At 45.6% G+C, this 16,607-nt stretch overlaps 1 protein-coding gene across 2 annotated transcripts in view; it reads left to right on the top strand.

Annotated features, from left to right (window-relative positions):
- SDR16C5 (short chain dehydrogenase/reductase family 16C member 5) overlaps positions 1 to 16,287 on the top strand; it is a 326,953-nt gene extending 310,666 nt beyond the window's left edge. For both annotated transcript variants that reach the window (XM_069621073.1, XM_069621074.1), the window contains exon 7: positions 10,913 to 16,287. In XM_069621073.1, coding sequence (XP_069477174.1) covers positions 10,913 to 11,003 — 91 coding nt within the window. In that variant the 3' untranslated portion in view covers positions 11,004 to 16,287. The remainder of the gene's footprint in view (positions 1 to 10,912) is intronic.
- The last annotated feature ends 320 nt before the right edge of the window (positions 16,288 to 16,607 follow it).

Here is a 16,607-nt window from a genome sequence, read left to right as displayed (position 1 = left end):
GGTAGGATGAGAAGGGATAGGGAGATGGGGTAGTGTGAATGGAGGAATAAAGAGCGTAGAGTGGGGTAATATGGGTGGGGGATAAGAGGTCTAGGGTGGGTTGAGCCAAAGAGAGAGGTTACGGTTCATGGTGGGTGTAGAGAGAGGAGGGGTAGGGTTGAGTATATAAAGAGGGTTAGGCTGGGTGGTGGTACATAGAGGGAGCCGTGTTTTGTGTGAAATTCTGGAACTTGTTGTTTTTTAAATTTCAAATGGGAAATAAAAAACAACCCCAGAATCGAAAGGCAAAACAGGATTGGGTTGCCTTATCACTTGGGAGCTCTGTGTACTCTTAGCCGTACTGTCCTATTAGGCAATGGAAATATTCATTACAACTCCAAGAAAACAAAGGAAGAAAAAAAAACAGCATTCCTCACACGCCATGACCAGGTCAAGCTTCTTGCATCATGCCTTTTATTCCAAAACCTTTTACAGTCTGTACACAAAGAGGTACTCCAGCAGACGAGCGCAAACAATAAAATGGGATTTCAATGTTAATATGTGCACATTATGAGGCTATAAATAAGCACAATGTTTGACATGTGTCTGCTTTGCGCCCAAATTGTACTCCAAAATAACAGAATAAACTTTCAAACAATTAATTGGAATACCGTGTCCATATACATGACGTATCCCCACACTGCGCCTTTTCCGCATAGACATTTGCTTGCCTATCAGTGTAACTGCTGGGGAACATAGCCTCAATCTGCTGCAGGGCTCTTCTTACACACACATTCTGCTGCAAACAGGTGAGAAGAGAGTGGATCCGACCAGTGCTTGGGGTAAGAAACAGTAGCAAAATGCAAGAACGGGGCAGAGTGCATCACTTACAATGGCTATTGCTGGTAGTGCCAGGATCTGGTGCCAGCGGGAGCAGCTGCTGGGAGTTCCAGAGATGAGTGCTGTCAGTAGCAGAGGCTGTTACCAGTACAAGAGTTTGCCTCGAATATTAGTGGCTGCTGCTGCTAGTTCGGGAAGCCGCCATCCGTCCCGGGGGGTTGCTTCTGCCAGTACATTGGTTTGCTGCTACCAGTACCAAATGCTTCTGCCTGTGCTAATGGCTGCTGTTAGTAGCAAGGGCAGCTGCTAGTGCCTGGGCAGTACTGGTGTGCAGCTGCTGTTGTGCCAGAGACTAACTACTGGTTGTGCAAGTTGCTTCCACAAGTACAAGTGACTGCACCTGCCAGTTTTTGGTGGTAGAAGGGTCAGTTTGCAGTGCTAGATGCAACTGCTGCCAGTACCATTGGCTGCTGACAGAAAAGCCAGCAGTACAACGGATGCTACCACTAGCAACGGATTGCTGTCAGTGCTACATTTTGCTTCTGGTACCAAGGGTTGTTGTTTTAGTAAGATATGACTTGCTAGTGTTTGCTGCTTCTGTAAGTACCAGCTGTCAGTCTTGGATGTGTCTACATGCTTTGCTGTGTATTCTAGAGGCTACTTCTGCCAGTCTAGGTGCATCAGCCAGTATCGTGTTTTTGCTGGCATCGGGGGCTGCCGCCTATAGCACCTGGGGCATTTCTTGCCAGTAAAAGCGGATTGTTGCTACTGCCAGTACATCTGGCTGCTTTAAATGCCAGTGGTGGTTGTCGCCGGGCACTGACACTGTCCATACCAGTGTCTGATAGTACTAGAGACTGGCAATGAAGGGGCTGCCTCTGCCACTAGCTAGCTGGTACTTACTATACCAGGAGAGGCCGCTAGTAGTCCCAGGGGGTACTGTGGAAAAGAACTAGAACAGAAGTGGGTTGGAAGGGGAGTGTGTCTGTGAGCACGAGACTTCAAAAGGCAAGGATTGGGCTGGGCTGTAAGGAAAAGAGAGAGAAGTGAAGACTTGCATCTTTGGATGTGTTACTGCTACCTGCAAGGGGGAATTGTGGAGTTGCATGCAGTGCCCTCTTGCAAGAAGATGAGTGATTTGCACGCTAATTCTCCGGTGGGCCTTTTGGCAGTATCTGGAGATTCTGCTGAGCATAATTAAAGAATGCAGTCTCACCACACGTTGCATCATATTATTCTGTGTGGTCACCAATAAGCAGAACCTGGTCGCCCAAGGGCAGTCAGAGAAACCTTTTATTACAAAACCGTGCTTTAGCCTCTATAAACGGACATGTGGGGAAAGTGCTAAGCACGCAAGTGTTCTTCAGAGGGTGAAGTGAAAGGCTACTTCATAAACAGCATCAACGGGAACGCAAGCCGAGACTTACCATCTCGCCTGAGACTCTAGGACGGCAGGGCATCAGAGAGATCCAGTCTGTGTGGAGGTGCCATGATGGAAAACATTTGCAAAGACGATCCACTGAAGCAAATAGCCTGCTGGGGCGCCAACTGCCGTCCATGCAGCACCAGGAGGCAGAGGCCCCAACTCAACCGTTTCAGTATGCTGTGAAGCGCTTAGAATAAAAGTTCTATATAATTTCAGTAAATAAATAAATACAACCAATTGGACAAAAACAAAACCCAACGCCACACTCAAATTTACAAATCAGCAGTCCTGAAAGCCAAAAAGAACATACTATACTGCAAAAATCCTAATCTGCAACAACCCCACAAGCAGAATTGTTCAAAATCATCAAGGAAATTAAATGCCCCAACCTCTTCAACAAGTGCGTTGTACCATTGCAATCCCTATCTGACAACATCCTGAACCATCTAACAGAAAAAATAGAAGCAATACAACAGACCATTGATGCAGGCCACACTAGCACAAACATCCCCCGCCCCCCAGAATCCCCAGAATCCAGCATGCCATCAACCACCACAGCACTCAATCGATTTGAACCTATAAGTGAGGAAAATGTCAAGTAACTAATAAGACGCCAACCTCTCCGGCTCCCTCAGTGACCCATGCACACCGGGCATCTAGAAAAAAGGTGTCAACCACAGAACGCCAGCCTCATTCTTTCGACTACTAATGAATCTATCCCTAAACACAGGATTAGTGCCTAAATCATTCAAATCAGCATAACCAAACCCCTCCTAAAAGATGAAAGAGGAAACACACAAGACCCTATCAACTACAGACCTATATCAAATCTACCTTACCCAGCGAAAACACTTGAGAACCACATCTACAAAAAATCAATCACGTTTAAAGCAACAGGATACTTAACCAATTCCAAGTCGGCTTCAGGCCCATTAGAGGAACTGAATCAGCAATCCTCTCCATATAGGACAACCTAAAAATAAACCCTGACAGCAGCACCCAATCGGCCCTCCTACTACTGGACATATTAGCTGCCTTCAACACAATCAGAAACAAAACTCTAATGACACAAATAACTGAGCAAAGACAGTCTACATTGCCCGCTACCTCCACATACGACAACGTGGCAAGCATAAACGGCATGGCAACAATCAACCGACAGCCAACAAGCGTCATGAATACAGACCCAACCAGGACACCAAACACAACTCAACAACTAATAAATCAGCCCAACCCAGCCTAAACCATGGACAATACCTCAACCAGAACAACTGACAAGTTAGAATACATCACACTCTACACCCCCTACATCACCAAACACTGGAACAACGGATGGGTAGCTACCCAATTTAATACCCGGAACGAACCGAAAGCAACCAACCCCGCCATAATTCTTATCTGTCTACTCGAGGAAGAGACTGAGCAACAAAGAACCACCCTGTCCAACAGGTTCAACCGGGGAAAACTCACCTGGACCGGAAACTCAAACAACACCACATCGGGCAGAACAAATAATGCTAACAACCCGAAAGGGAAATCACACAAACTATACTGCAGCCTCCTCAACGTTAGATCCATGGCAAAACACTCAACAGAAATCCATGACTTCCTAAACGAAGAGGCATAGACATGCTCTTCCTCATAGAAATCCGGCTATCGGACAATTATAAAGCCATTGTGAATGAAGCAATACCCAAAAATTACAAATTAATACACGCCGACAGAGAAAACCAGGAGAAGGCGGAATCACAATTATACACAAAGAACACATCCGAGCATTGCAAATTATCACAACCAGCGCAGAATACTACAAATCCCTACTCATCAAGATGGAACCCAATGACCAATCCAACATATTATTCCTCCTGATCTACAGACCACCTTCTTGCAACCACAACTTTGCAACAAAACTATCGGATGAGGCCGCCATGCTATCCACCCACCACGACAACCCAGTCATACTCAGAGATTTAAACATATGGTGCGAAAACCAGTCCACGGCAAACTCACTCTGCCCACTTTTGGAAACTTTGCATTTCAAGCAAATAGTAAATGGATCCACCCACGACGCCGGACACACCCTGGATGTCATTTTCTGCAGAGAAGGACTACACGCATCTGCCCCACCTACACCAATGCTGTGGCGCGACCACTACTTGATACCATTCTACACCACATCCCAAACTCACATACAGGCCGTAGTGGCACTACTCCACACCAGCAAGAAAAACTGGAAGAACCTGGACCTAGAGGCCCTAACAAACCTTTTTAGATTCAACCGTCGCAAGTGAAAGAGAACTCAACGATGTAAGCGTAGAAACAGCAGAAGATACACTCAACAATTGTATCACCAAGGCTCTTGACCAATTAGCACCAGCAACACCAAACAAAACTGACAGAAAAATGGTTCACAGAAGAACTGAAAGAACTAAAAATAAAACGCAAAATGGAAAGGAGAGGGAGAGAACAATACAACCAACAAGACAAAATAAAATACCAAAGACAACTGAAACTGTGCAAAGCAACGGTCCTCAAAGCAAATAAAACTTTATTACGCCACAAGAATAGAATCGACAAACAATCCACAGAAAAAACTCTTCAAAATCATCAAAGAGATTAAAAAAAACTCTCCCTGCAAAAATTCCATCACCCAAACACAAACACTTTGTGACAACATCACCAACCACCTGAGAGCAAATATAGACGCAATCCAGGAGACCATCAACCTAGCCCGGGCAAATATAACCACGACGACTGCACCACAGACACCAGACAAAACACAGATTACAGCAAAACTCATCCGCCTAGAACCAATCACAGAGGAAACCTTCGCCACACTGATCAAAGACACAAACCTTGCAGGATCTCCAAGGGACCCCTGCCCCCCCCCCCCCCCAGAGGTCTTCAAAGGAATCCTCAACCAGAAAACCCCAGCGACACGCTTTCAGGAAATAATGAATCTATCACTCAAAAGAGGAATAAAACCGTCCTCCTTCAAATCCGCATACATCAACCCACTGATTAAAAAAAGGAATAGGAAAGTGCAGAAAACCCAAGCAACTACAGACCGATATCCAGCCTGCCCTACCCAGTGAAGATCCTGGAGAAGCATGTCCTACAAAATCCTTCTTAAACACGTCGAAACAAACGGAATACTCGACCGATCACAAGTTGACTTCAGACCGATGAGAGGAAAAGAATCAGCCCTTCTATTGATATGGGACAACCTTAAAATAAATGCATATGATGATACCCAATCGGCCCTCATTCTATTGGACATATCAGCGGCCTTTGACACAATCAGCCACGCAACACTAATATAAAGATTAATGGAATGTGGCATACAGGAAATCTGCACTAAAGTGGCTTACCTCATTCCTAATGAACCGAAAGAACCTACCTACTGCCGTACACCTCAAGCACCCAAAATATATCCTGTGGAGTGCCACAGGGTTCCAGCCTCTCTCCCTCTACTTTTCAACATCTACATGTGCCCACTAATGTAAATCATTCAATCCCACAGACTTACTTCCTACAGCTATGCGGACGGCACACAACTGAAATGACCTCAACAACTGCCTTACAGACATCTACAACTGGATGACAATGAACAACCTCAAACTGAACCCGGCAAAAACAGAAATAATGCTCTCACCTGCAGAATTCGATGGAGGGAACCCACAACTGGACTGACAGATCGGCATGGGAACACAACCAGAGGCTACCAATGTAGTAAACATCCCTAGGAATACTCACGGACAAAGGGCCATCACTGGAACCGCAAGTCAATGCAATCACCAAAAAATGCTTCTTCCTCCCACGACTACTCGGAGGATTACTCCACTACCTTTCCTACCCTAACCCTCACAATCGTATCCCTGATACTCAAAACAATTGACTACGCAAACAGCTTCGACCTAGGAATGCCAGAAATACTCACCAAGAAACAAAGAGTGCAAAATACAGCAGCCAGGATCCCACTAAGACTAAACAGAAGAGACCACATCACTCGAGCACTGAAAAGCACTGTCTACCAGTAAAAAAGTGCATTCAAATTCAAAGAATTCTGCATCGCCCACAATGCCTTGAACAGCCGCTACATCAGTTCTTGGGCTAGCCACACTCTGCATAAACAAACCGATAACCATTACTATGCCCACACCAAGAATGAACTACACACATAAAAAGTCACAAATACAACTACACAACAACTACAGTGTATTTAAGTAACGTTGGGTCTCACCCTAAGTTACTAGGGGAATCCAGACGTGGACCCCTTGCTCACTATTCTTAGAGAGGCACAGCTCCACCCTACTGATGAGGTCCAACCAGGCCGAAACACGTGTCTGGGGTTGCTGTTGGTACTCTTGTTCAGAGGAGAATTTCCTAGCATTTTGGTGCTGACTGCCCCAGAGCAGGTCAAAGGCTGATATGTTTGGGATATTTCTTCTCTGTGACAGATAGTGAGCTAAAGACTCTGGGAGAGTCTCTCGTAACCAGGACTAATGTCTGGCAGAGGGACTCCCAGGACTCCCCCCACCCACCCCCTGTTAATTTGTACATATCTATCACCCCCTTTCTTGTCTAACTCTTGGAGAAGCTGGTCTTCCCCCAACTGACTCGGCACACTGAACTCGTTGATTGCTTCCACGACCATCAATCTGCATTCTGAGCATACAGAGGCACGGACACTGCTCTTCTGAACACCAGTGAGGAACTGCTTGCATCTCTTGATTCCAACTCTCCAGCTGTTCTCATTCTACCTGATCTCTCCTCTGCATTTGATACGGTCAACCATTCCATCCACCTAAAACGGCTCCACAATATCCCAGGTATCTCGGCCCGGGCACTCGACTGGCTAACCTCCTTCCTCAGTGACCGTCCATCCCAGGTTATTCTGGGCTCTTTCTCCTCCCCCACCTCTCTCTCCACCTGTGGCGTCCCTCTGGGACCATTCTCCCTGGCTCTTTAACACCTATCTTGCTCCGCTTGCACACCTCATTTCTACCTTCTCTAACTTCCAGTGTTATGCAGATGACACACAACTCTACTTCAAACTTCCCTCTCACCCTCTCCTTACTTCCTCCATCATTCCTGACTGCCTATCTGCCATCTAGTTCTGGTATACTTCCAATGACGTCTGCCTCAACGCCAGCAAGACTGAGATCCTTCCTGCTCCCTTTTTCTTCCCCTCATTCTGGCCACCTTCTATGGGCTTTCCCCCTTCTCCTTCAGCTGAAGCCAGAAACCTTGGAGTCCTCTTCGACTCCTCTCTTTACTTCCTCCTTCCCTTACATTCAGGACCTTGCCAAGAAGTCCCACTTTCAACTCCACCTCCTTAAAGGAATTTTCACTTTCCTCAATTTCCACCAGAAGCTCAATGTCTCTAGAGCTCTGATTCTCTCTAGGCTAGACTACTGGAAACAGATTCCTTTTCATTAATATACCCTCTTTTTCTCTATGACCCCTCCAGCTAATCCACAATATGGCAGCAAGACTTATCCTTGGCCTCAAGCCCAGGGACCGCATTGCTCCGTCCCTAAAAACTCTGCAGTGGCTCCCGGTTGCTCCAAGGATTGAATTCAAATCCCTCTGCATCATCCACAAGTCTGCCTGGGACCACTGACCACACTATCTACAAATTGCTCCCACTAAATACTCTCCAGATCTTTACGTTCCTCCAGCACCAACTCTGTGTGTGTCAAGCGCTTCGCTAAACAACGAGCTGGTGGCTGATCTTTCCTCAGCAGGCTCCCTCCTGTGGAACAGTCACCCCCCTTCCTCTTTGTCTTGAGCCGGATCTCCTCAAATTCTGGAATCTCCTCAAGCCTTTCCTTTTCACCTCCTCCTTCCCTTCCTCCCTCCTCTGCTAAACCCCACAATTGATGAGATTGGTGACCAAGGCCCTTATGTGTCCTCCTGGGTCTTGGCCTCCCACACCCAATCACCTAGAGCCTCTTGCCGCTCCCAGCACTTGCCTTGGCACTCACTGGCCTATGCCACCACAGGCATGCACTTATTCTTTGGCAGCTGACTACTCCACCAAGGCACTTACAGCTGCTCGCTCCCTAGCACTTTCTTCTTGATACACCTAGCACTTAACCCCCCAAAACCCCACTCCTTCATCCCCTCTCTCTCTGCACTTGCATGTTCAGAGTCCAAACTAAAGTTCTGAGCATCTTCCAGTTCCAGGCTTGCTCTTCGCCCCCATCCCCAAGTTCAAAACAGTTCAACAAAGGTTCTCTGGGTTCCCTTCCCCAAGTTCTTCACAATTCCTCAAAAAGGCCTTGGGGGGGGGGGGGTTCCCTTACCCAAGTTCCACACAGTTAGCCAGTTCCAACAAAAGTATCTCAGGGTCCCCTCCCCCAAATTGAACACAGTTCCACACAATGGTCTCTGGGTTTCCTCCCCCAAGTTCAACATATTTAGTCAGTTCTAACAAAAGGATCTTGGGGTTCCCTTCTCCAAGTAAGTTCAACACAGTTTCACAAGGCTTCAAAGTCGCAGTTAAATCCACTTGTGTAATTTGCCTTTACTTTTCATCAATTGAACAACTTTTAGGCCGATCAGCATCAGCCTCTTGACTTTTCTTGGTTTACTCCAAGGAAGGGTTCTTCGGTCTAGGCGCAGTTGTCAGACCACGCAGTCCACCCATTACACGATGCGCAACCGATATCATTTAGTGCTTTACCACAGTTCATACTTTGTCATAGGACTTCCTTGACAACACGTTTCCTTTCTGCATCTGTGTTATAAGTTCAATTGTTCATCTGATGCACTTTAATGGCCTCTTGCCTTTATCCACATGTGACTTTCACACACTTTCCTTTGTGGAACTTCTTCTGCTTACCACTTTGCTTTCACACAGTCCAATAGTATTTTGTTTTTCCGCACTTTTCACTTTGTTTGCCAGTGCTGTTTCTTTAATTGCATCTTGTTTAGAAAAACACATCACGTTCTGTTTCATTCATTGGATATTCTCACAAATTTTCTTCAATTCTGCATTGTTCGGTTTTCAATATTTCATCTTTGGTCTTCCGAACCATTCATTATTATTAAAACTTGTTTCATGTTTGACAAATTGTTCGGTATACCATAGTTAGCAGTTTCGGTCTCCAGACCCCTTTTCCTTGTATTCTTTCTTGTTCAGCATTAGCTGTCGCCCACACCATGCCCCTGGAGTGCCCCAGCCTGAGTAAACCTTCCCCGTCACTTACCGGTGTGTGGCCGCTCCTCCGGGTGCACTGGTCTCCTTTGCAGGCTCTCGTTCACTCCTCTTGCACTCCCGAGGGGTTCCACCGAGCAGCGCTCGCTCTCTCGATCCTGCAGTGGTCGGTGGCTCCTAGGTATTCCCCACTCCCAACGGGGAACACAAAGCAACAGGCTTTGCCCACATCCTCTCGCGGCCCGCAAGGGCCCCAGCGTCTTCCCAATTTTTCTTCTCTCTGCGTCCTTTTCACCGGCCCATGTGTTGCTTGCTCCACCTCGGATGGCCGCTCTCTCCGGCTCAGCTGTTTATTCCCTGATCTGCTGCTTCTCACCCTTTTTATACACCTGCAGCAATTTAACAGATTTCAGGTGTAAGCACTCAGTTTTACTTACTCGTCCCAGTTCGAGTGGTGAAATGATCGGTTAGTGTTCACTATAGTCGCCTCTTCCTCGTCCCGTACCTTTCATGGTTTATATGTGGGGAAAGAAGAAAAGATGGTTCACAATAGCCTATAAAGGCAGGGAGAGGTTGATTTTCATCAATGTCTCACCGTTGAACCACCTCCGTTTCACCCTCTTCCTGGTGCTTCGAGACTGATAATATCTTCTAGTGTTCCAGGCTTTTGCAATATATCTCCTGCCTCCTACGCTTTTTTTTTTAATTTAGGTATTTGCAGCAAATATGCTAATTGAGACCTGAGCTGAAACGTAGTTCTGATGAACAGTGGTCCAATGTTGTATGCTCAATGTGGTCTAGACATAGCTTTAAACGTGATTCGTATGTTTAGTATTATTCAAAGACTTGTTTATATATAAAATTGATCATGAAAATAGGTGCTTGTGTGTGAGAAATAGGTGGACATCCCCATCTCGTTCCCCCTTGCCCCCTGCAACCATGATGGTGGAAGTAGAGTGGAGGCAGAGAAAGTGGGGGACAGAGGCAGGTTTTTTTTTTCTTTCCTTGTCTACTAGAAGCAAAAGAACAGGGAGGAGGCAGAGAAAATACAGAATCGGGCTCTTTTAGTCCAGCAGTATTTCATTTTCCGGTGACTTTAGCCCAGCTGCCCATCGTTGTTAATTATCTCTGTCGAACAGGATCTGTCCTTCCACTTTGCCCAGCAAGATTCCACTTTTTGCAATCTAACACATTTATGGGCCTTTGTAAATAACTTCTTTTTCTTAACTTTTTAAAAGCATGTTATTGCATGTATCACGGGGTATGTACGCCCTGTGGGTGGTGCTAAATTTGGATCCCCAAAGAAAGTGGCAAAGCTCAGTTTTATGTTGGCCTTGGGCTGTAGGCCCATGCATTGTTGTGCTGCGGTGCATAGAAACTGCAGCATTTATAGACCAATGTTACATCGTATATTACGAGAAGACCGTTTGTGAGCATTTGTGGGAGCAGCAGAATATTTTCAAAGTGAGTGACGGTGACCTCTCTGTGTATGTTTTCAACAGCATGATATCTGTGAACCTTGGGCTGCTACTAGGCGATTACTTTGGAGCTTTTCACTTCATGGATCATTTCAAAGGCCGCAAAAAGGACTAAAGTAAGCCGAAAAGTACCAAGGAAAATGAAGAGGAAGAAACGGGCGAAGATTGCGGATGATCGTGAATTCATTACTAACATTCCATGCAGTCGTATTATGTTTACTTCTAGCTATTCTAGTTCGTCATTTTTCACATTTGTCCAACAAAACACACTAAAATCTAAGCCACAGAGATTGCCGACGGATTTATGTAAAAGAGTTTGTGTGGTTTTTTTCTGACGACTAATGTGCATTTCTCAAACACGCAGTTTCAGCCTAAACACAGTACAATGCAATAAACATTTGAAAAATGATTAAATGCCATGTTTTGTTTCTCACAAGACAATGCGATTTTAGAAATGATGACCCAACACGTCTTGCACGTTTACTCCAAATCGAAGATAGTGGCATGTTACTGCTAAGGGAGTAAAAATCCAAGCCCATATTTTCTCAGGCGCCTTACTGAAGAGCCATATCACTTGTATACCAACCTTTGCAAAGAAATATATTTGTACCAATTGATCTGTGCAAATGTCAGTGCCTCATTGCCTGGTACCCAATCACTTTCCATACTCTGGACCACTGATGCCTCTGGCTAGTGAGTTACTTATTGTTCTCTGTGTGCAACCTAAACTGTTTGACTATAACTGTGAACACACAAAAGCTGTCCTGGGACCAGCACTCCACCTCTCAGGGAAACTCAAACTGTATTGGGCATGACCTACGCGATAAATGGGTCCTGTTTTACAACTTCAATGGAAATGTCAATGATGATTTTCTTTTTTTATTTAATGTTAATGAACGGTCATTTGTTTAAAATGATCATGGGCCTGATTGCGCTCAGGGCTGCACATTGGGGCTTTGTGTCGAATTGCGTATTTGTGTTGGTTTTTGCCAATTGTGCTAAATTGCCCAGGGCAATCTAGCACCTGATTGTGGTTAATTGTGTTGGGTGAGAGGTTGCATTGTCATGTACGTTTCACCCCGCCCCCTAGGATGTGGGCTCACGTAGGCAACACGTTTAATATAATAAACTAAAAACATGTCACCCGTCAGGTTTTACCACCACTGTACCCAGCATCACTGTGTGAACTTTAGCACCATTGGGGCAAAGCAGCACAGGAATGCAGTTTAACACCATATTAGGTAATCCCGCTGTTTATACAGGTGGTTGTCGGGTGGTTGCTTGCATACATAAAAGGATACCCTGTCAAGAAAATGATGTTCTTCAGTAGGTTTATTCCAGAATACAAGTTCATCATTTGTAAGCAAGACCATTAGGAGATTAAGAGGAAATCGGGACAAGAGCCCACTGGCTCCAACCACCCAGGCTCACATCAACTGCCTGTGCTGGAACACATTCATCCACAAACATTCCACACTCAACATTCCAAGCTCACAGCATACATTCCACAAATGACATCAGACCATGCACACCTCATCCAAGCAGGAAGGAAGACCAATCCTAACGCCTCCTTCCCTTTCTGCAACAAGCATACCCACACACACTAAACACGAAGAAAGACCAACCCTAACACCTCCTTCCCTTACTGCAACTAGCATACCACACCAAGCTCAACCATCAAACTTCAGGAACACACACGGCTCAACAACCATGATCCAATCAGAGGTAATTGTAGCAACAAGCACAACTAACATAATGACGGACATATCCAGCCAACACAACTGCAAACCAAAACAGCCAAACAACTCCAGACACCTTCTGCTCTCCGCCGCCACCAGAGAACCTCGAACCTGTCACATCCGAGCACTGCCAGCCCCACCTTGGAGAACCAAACGAGCACAACCACAACCCTCATAACATAACACACCTTCTATCCAACCCTACCACAAGTGGATCATTGGGCTGCCACGCCCAAGCACACACTCCCCGCAGGGACTGCCACAAGATCCTGCTGCCCCAACTGAGAAGACAATCTAACTTCCAAAACAAAGGCCCCTGAATGGATCTGGCAGGAACAACAGGGACTCTGCAACACACACCTGCTCATCTATCATGCAGGAGCTCAAACATTCACAGTCAAACTGGGCAAGCACTCACACGAAAATCCAATCACCACAACCACACAACACTTAATGCAACCAGCTGTCATACCGATCAACCAAATCACCTACCCACAGCTTCAAGCGTTGGCCAGACACCTGAACTCACTTGACCTACACAAAACACTACCGGGTGAACGCAGCCACAAGGATGGTACATTGCCATGCTCCAAAAAATCAACCAAGGAAGTACTCCTGGAAGATTCCAGAAACCACGCTGAAAAATATTCAAAGAAAGATAATAAAATGCAGGCGCACCTACATCTACAAGGTCTCTGCAGAAACCCCTGATCACACATGACTCCACAGAGCCGCCTAACTAGCCTGCCACTAGTTACTTCATGCACAAACCACAGCAAGTACAAAACCCCTTCAAACATACACAACCACTGCAAACTCCACAGAGTTCCTGACCAGACACACTGATCGTACACTGGGTACAAAGTAAATGCATAACCACAACAAACTCTGCAGAGTTCCTCACCAGCCGCACTGATCATGTATCAAATTCCCAATAAGTACACAACCACATCAAATTCTGCAGAGTTCCTGACCAGACGCACTGATCATGCATTAAATCCACACACAATAGACACACACACAACCCCTACACAGAATGACAGTCTGCTAACAGCACTGCAGTCACTGAAGCAGAAACATTGAGGTGCACAGAAACTTAGATGTCGTTTCATACAAATCCGTAAATTAAATCTACAAGTCCATGTTGACCTTCAAAGAAGGTAACTCTAAAACCTGCAATGCCTCAAGATCATTAAATTAAAATGTCAGGCATCATCTAACGACTTTAAATGCAATTTCAGATACACACAAACACCGTCGTGCAACAGGCATTACCACTTCAGATGCAACTTCCGATATTACCACATTTCAATAATAAACAGGTAAAATGTGACATAATAAAACTCCCTTGGTCCCTCACTAAAAGTCCACGTTGCCTGCTCTGCACGAATCCTAGCTGCAAATCCTCAAAACAGTTAAACTCTTCATCCTAGATGAAACTGCAGTACTCAAATCAGTCACAGGCATCGACCTCATTCACACATGCTAAACACTTAATATGAAACATCCATTAACCCCTCAACACGAAGCCTCCAAAAGCTACTTTGCCTAGAAACTGCGACATGGAAAAACACACTTTTAATTTCAACAGCATAGCGTCCATATGGTTCCATAAATAACCATGCCCACCACTGACAGTTCCAGGTGACAACTCCTTTCTTTCATCGCACTATAAAATCCCGTTCCCAAAACTGGTGGAAATTCACTCTCATGTCGCATTTTATTGGAAAACAGCATTAACCACCGAAAAGATGACAGTGCGTTAAGTTGTCTTTATCGTACCTCATCCCGATGTGTGTGGCACCGCACCAGACCCAAGATCTCTGTAACATGACGCATGCTCGGTTTCACTTCCCTTACACTTCCTGATGACGTTGCTATGTTTTATCGGGTCCCTTACTCGAAACGTCTCTTTTTCCAACGTTTTCTCTCATTGCCCCGCGTATCATCAGTTCCGACAGCATTACGCATATGGAGAATCTCCAGGACACATACAATGTGGCTCACGGTTCGAAACGATCGCCATCACCTCCTAGTGCACGCATGACGTCAACAGACACCTTCTGGCCTCCGCACCAAATGGATCTCTGCAGCACAACAGCCTTACTGATCCACAACGCCAAGAACTACAGCACAGCATCCCTCGCCACTCTCGGCTGGCTGAGACCATTTCCAGCGCACGTCAAAGTCCTCAAATATCACACAGGCAGGCACTGCACCTCAAATCACACACCTGCAGGTGCGGGAGCATACCTTGATGGAAGCGTAAAAAAAGTTCCTTCTGCTAGGGCACAGTTAGCCCCTCCTGCCACTGGCACACACTTACTGCAGCTACAGAGCTCACATAGTATCTTCTGCCCTACTTGGCAGATTACTTTTATGCATAACTGCCATCAGTGCCTGGCAGAACATTATCTTCCCAGACTCTTCACAATAATTACACAATAATACCCAGGTCTGAGTACTTCAATTCTCCTTGACTCCTGTGCAGCCTCTTTAAATCCTGGATACTGGCAGGTCACTCTCACTCTTCTCTTCACCCAAGAAATGTACTGGAACAGGCTGCCTCACATAGCCCTGGGTGGTGATACCCTTCACAGGCCATGGGGGCCAGTGGGCTCCCTCTCTCCTTTATCAGTCACTCTTGTTCCTCTTGCCTGCACGGCCGCAGCAGTTTCTCCTCTCTCCTCTCTTGAATCACAACACAGGTACCTGCTCACTCCAGGGTCCTCTCCACAAGACCGTACCTTGTCACCAACTTGTTATGACAGGTGGTTGTTTACACACATAAAAGGATACGCTGTCAAGTAGATGATGTTCTTCAGTAGGTGAATTCCAGAATACAAGTTCATCAGTTGTAAGCAAGACCATTAGGTGATTAAGAGGAAATAGGGACAAGAGGCCACTGGCTCCCACCACCCAGGCTCACATCTCAACTACCTGGGCTAGAACACATTCATCCACAAACATTCCACACTCACCATTCCAGGCTCACAGCATACATTCCACAGATGACATCAGACCATGCACACCTCATCCAAGCTGGAAGGAAGACCAATCCTAACACCTCCTTCCCTTACTGCAACAAGCATACCCACACACACACCAAACAGGAAGAAAGACCAACCCTAACACCCGCCAAGTTCCGTTTTTATAATTCCGACCCAGAAAGGAGGGCCTCTTGAAAATGCATACATACCTATACATCAAACCAAGTCAAGGCTGAATGAAAGAAAGGCAAAAAAAGGCATACTGTAATAACGTAATGGATTGCAACTTGTATGTAACCATTAAGATGTGTTTCTTAAATGGAAAACGTATTTATTGGCATGTAAACACACATATTAATCAGTATTTGTGTGCTAATCCTTTATCTGCCTTGACATGCTGCCTATGCCAGTTTAAGATCTTTTCCATGACTTGACTGTGAAGCTGCAGTAGACCTGCACGCGAAGCCGTTCGCCATGAACACTTTCAATTATCAATGTTTCAGTTTTTGACATGTAGCACATTGAATTATTGATAATGGGAACTCTCTTGTTTATTGCGTTATTGTAAAAATTGTATTTGTGGATTGCCAACGGTTTCTTCAAATTAAAGTTATGGATTTTGTTATCAAAAGTTTACAATAAAATAAAATGAGAAGTTAATACAAATAAACACTTGTCGGCCATAATGCATGTTCTTGTCATGCCCAGAAATAGCATGGGCATGGGCTTGCCTACTGGGAGGGTTCCCTAGACCACGCAAGCTAAAGCATGTGAGCAAACTGAAAGACCTGGTGTATGTGCTAGCAAAGAGGAAAATTGCAATGAGTTGGAAAGCATGTCATAGACCAAGACTAGAAGCGTGGTGGAGGGATCTGCAAAAATGGACAGAGGCAGAAACAACAGTATGGCGAGAGGCGAGTAATGTTGGGGGGGAGGAGGAAGCAAGTACCTTAATAGCCTGGAAACAACTAATTGCAGAATTATTTGGGC

This window comes from Ambystoma mexicanum, chromosome 5q (genome assembly GCF_040938575.1).
Source record: "Ambystoma mexicanum isolate Mex_15411 chromosome 5q, UKY_AmexF1_1, whole genome shotgun sequence".
NCBI classification, from domain to species: domain Eukaryota; kingdom Metazoa; phylum Chordata; class Amphibia; order Caudata; family Ambystomatidae; genus Ambystoma; species Ambystoma mexicanum.
Note: the sequence above shows the minus strand (reverse complement) of the source record. Positions and strands in the feature narration are given on the sequence as shown.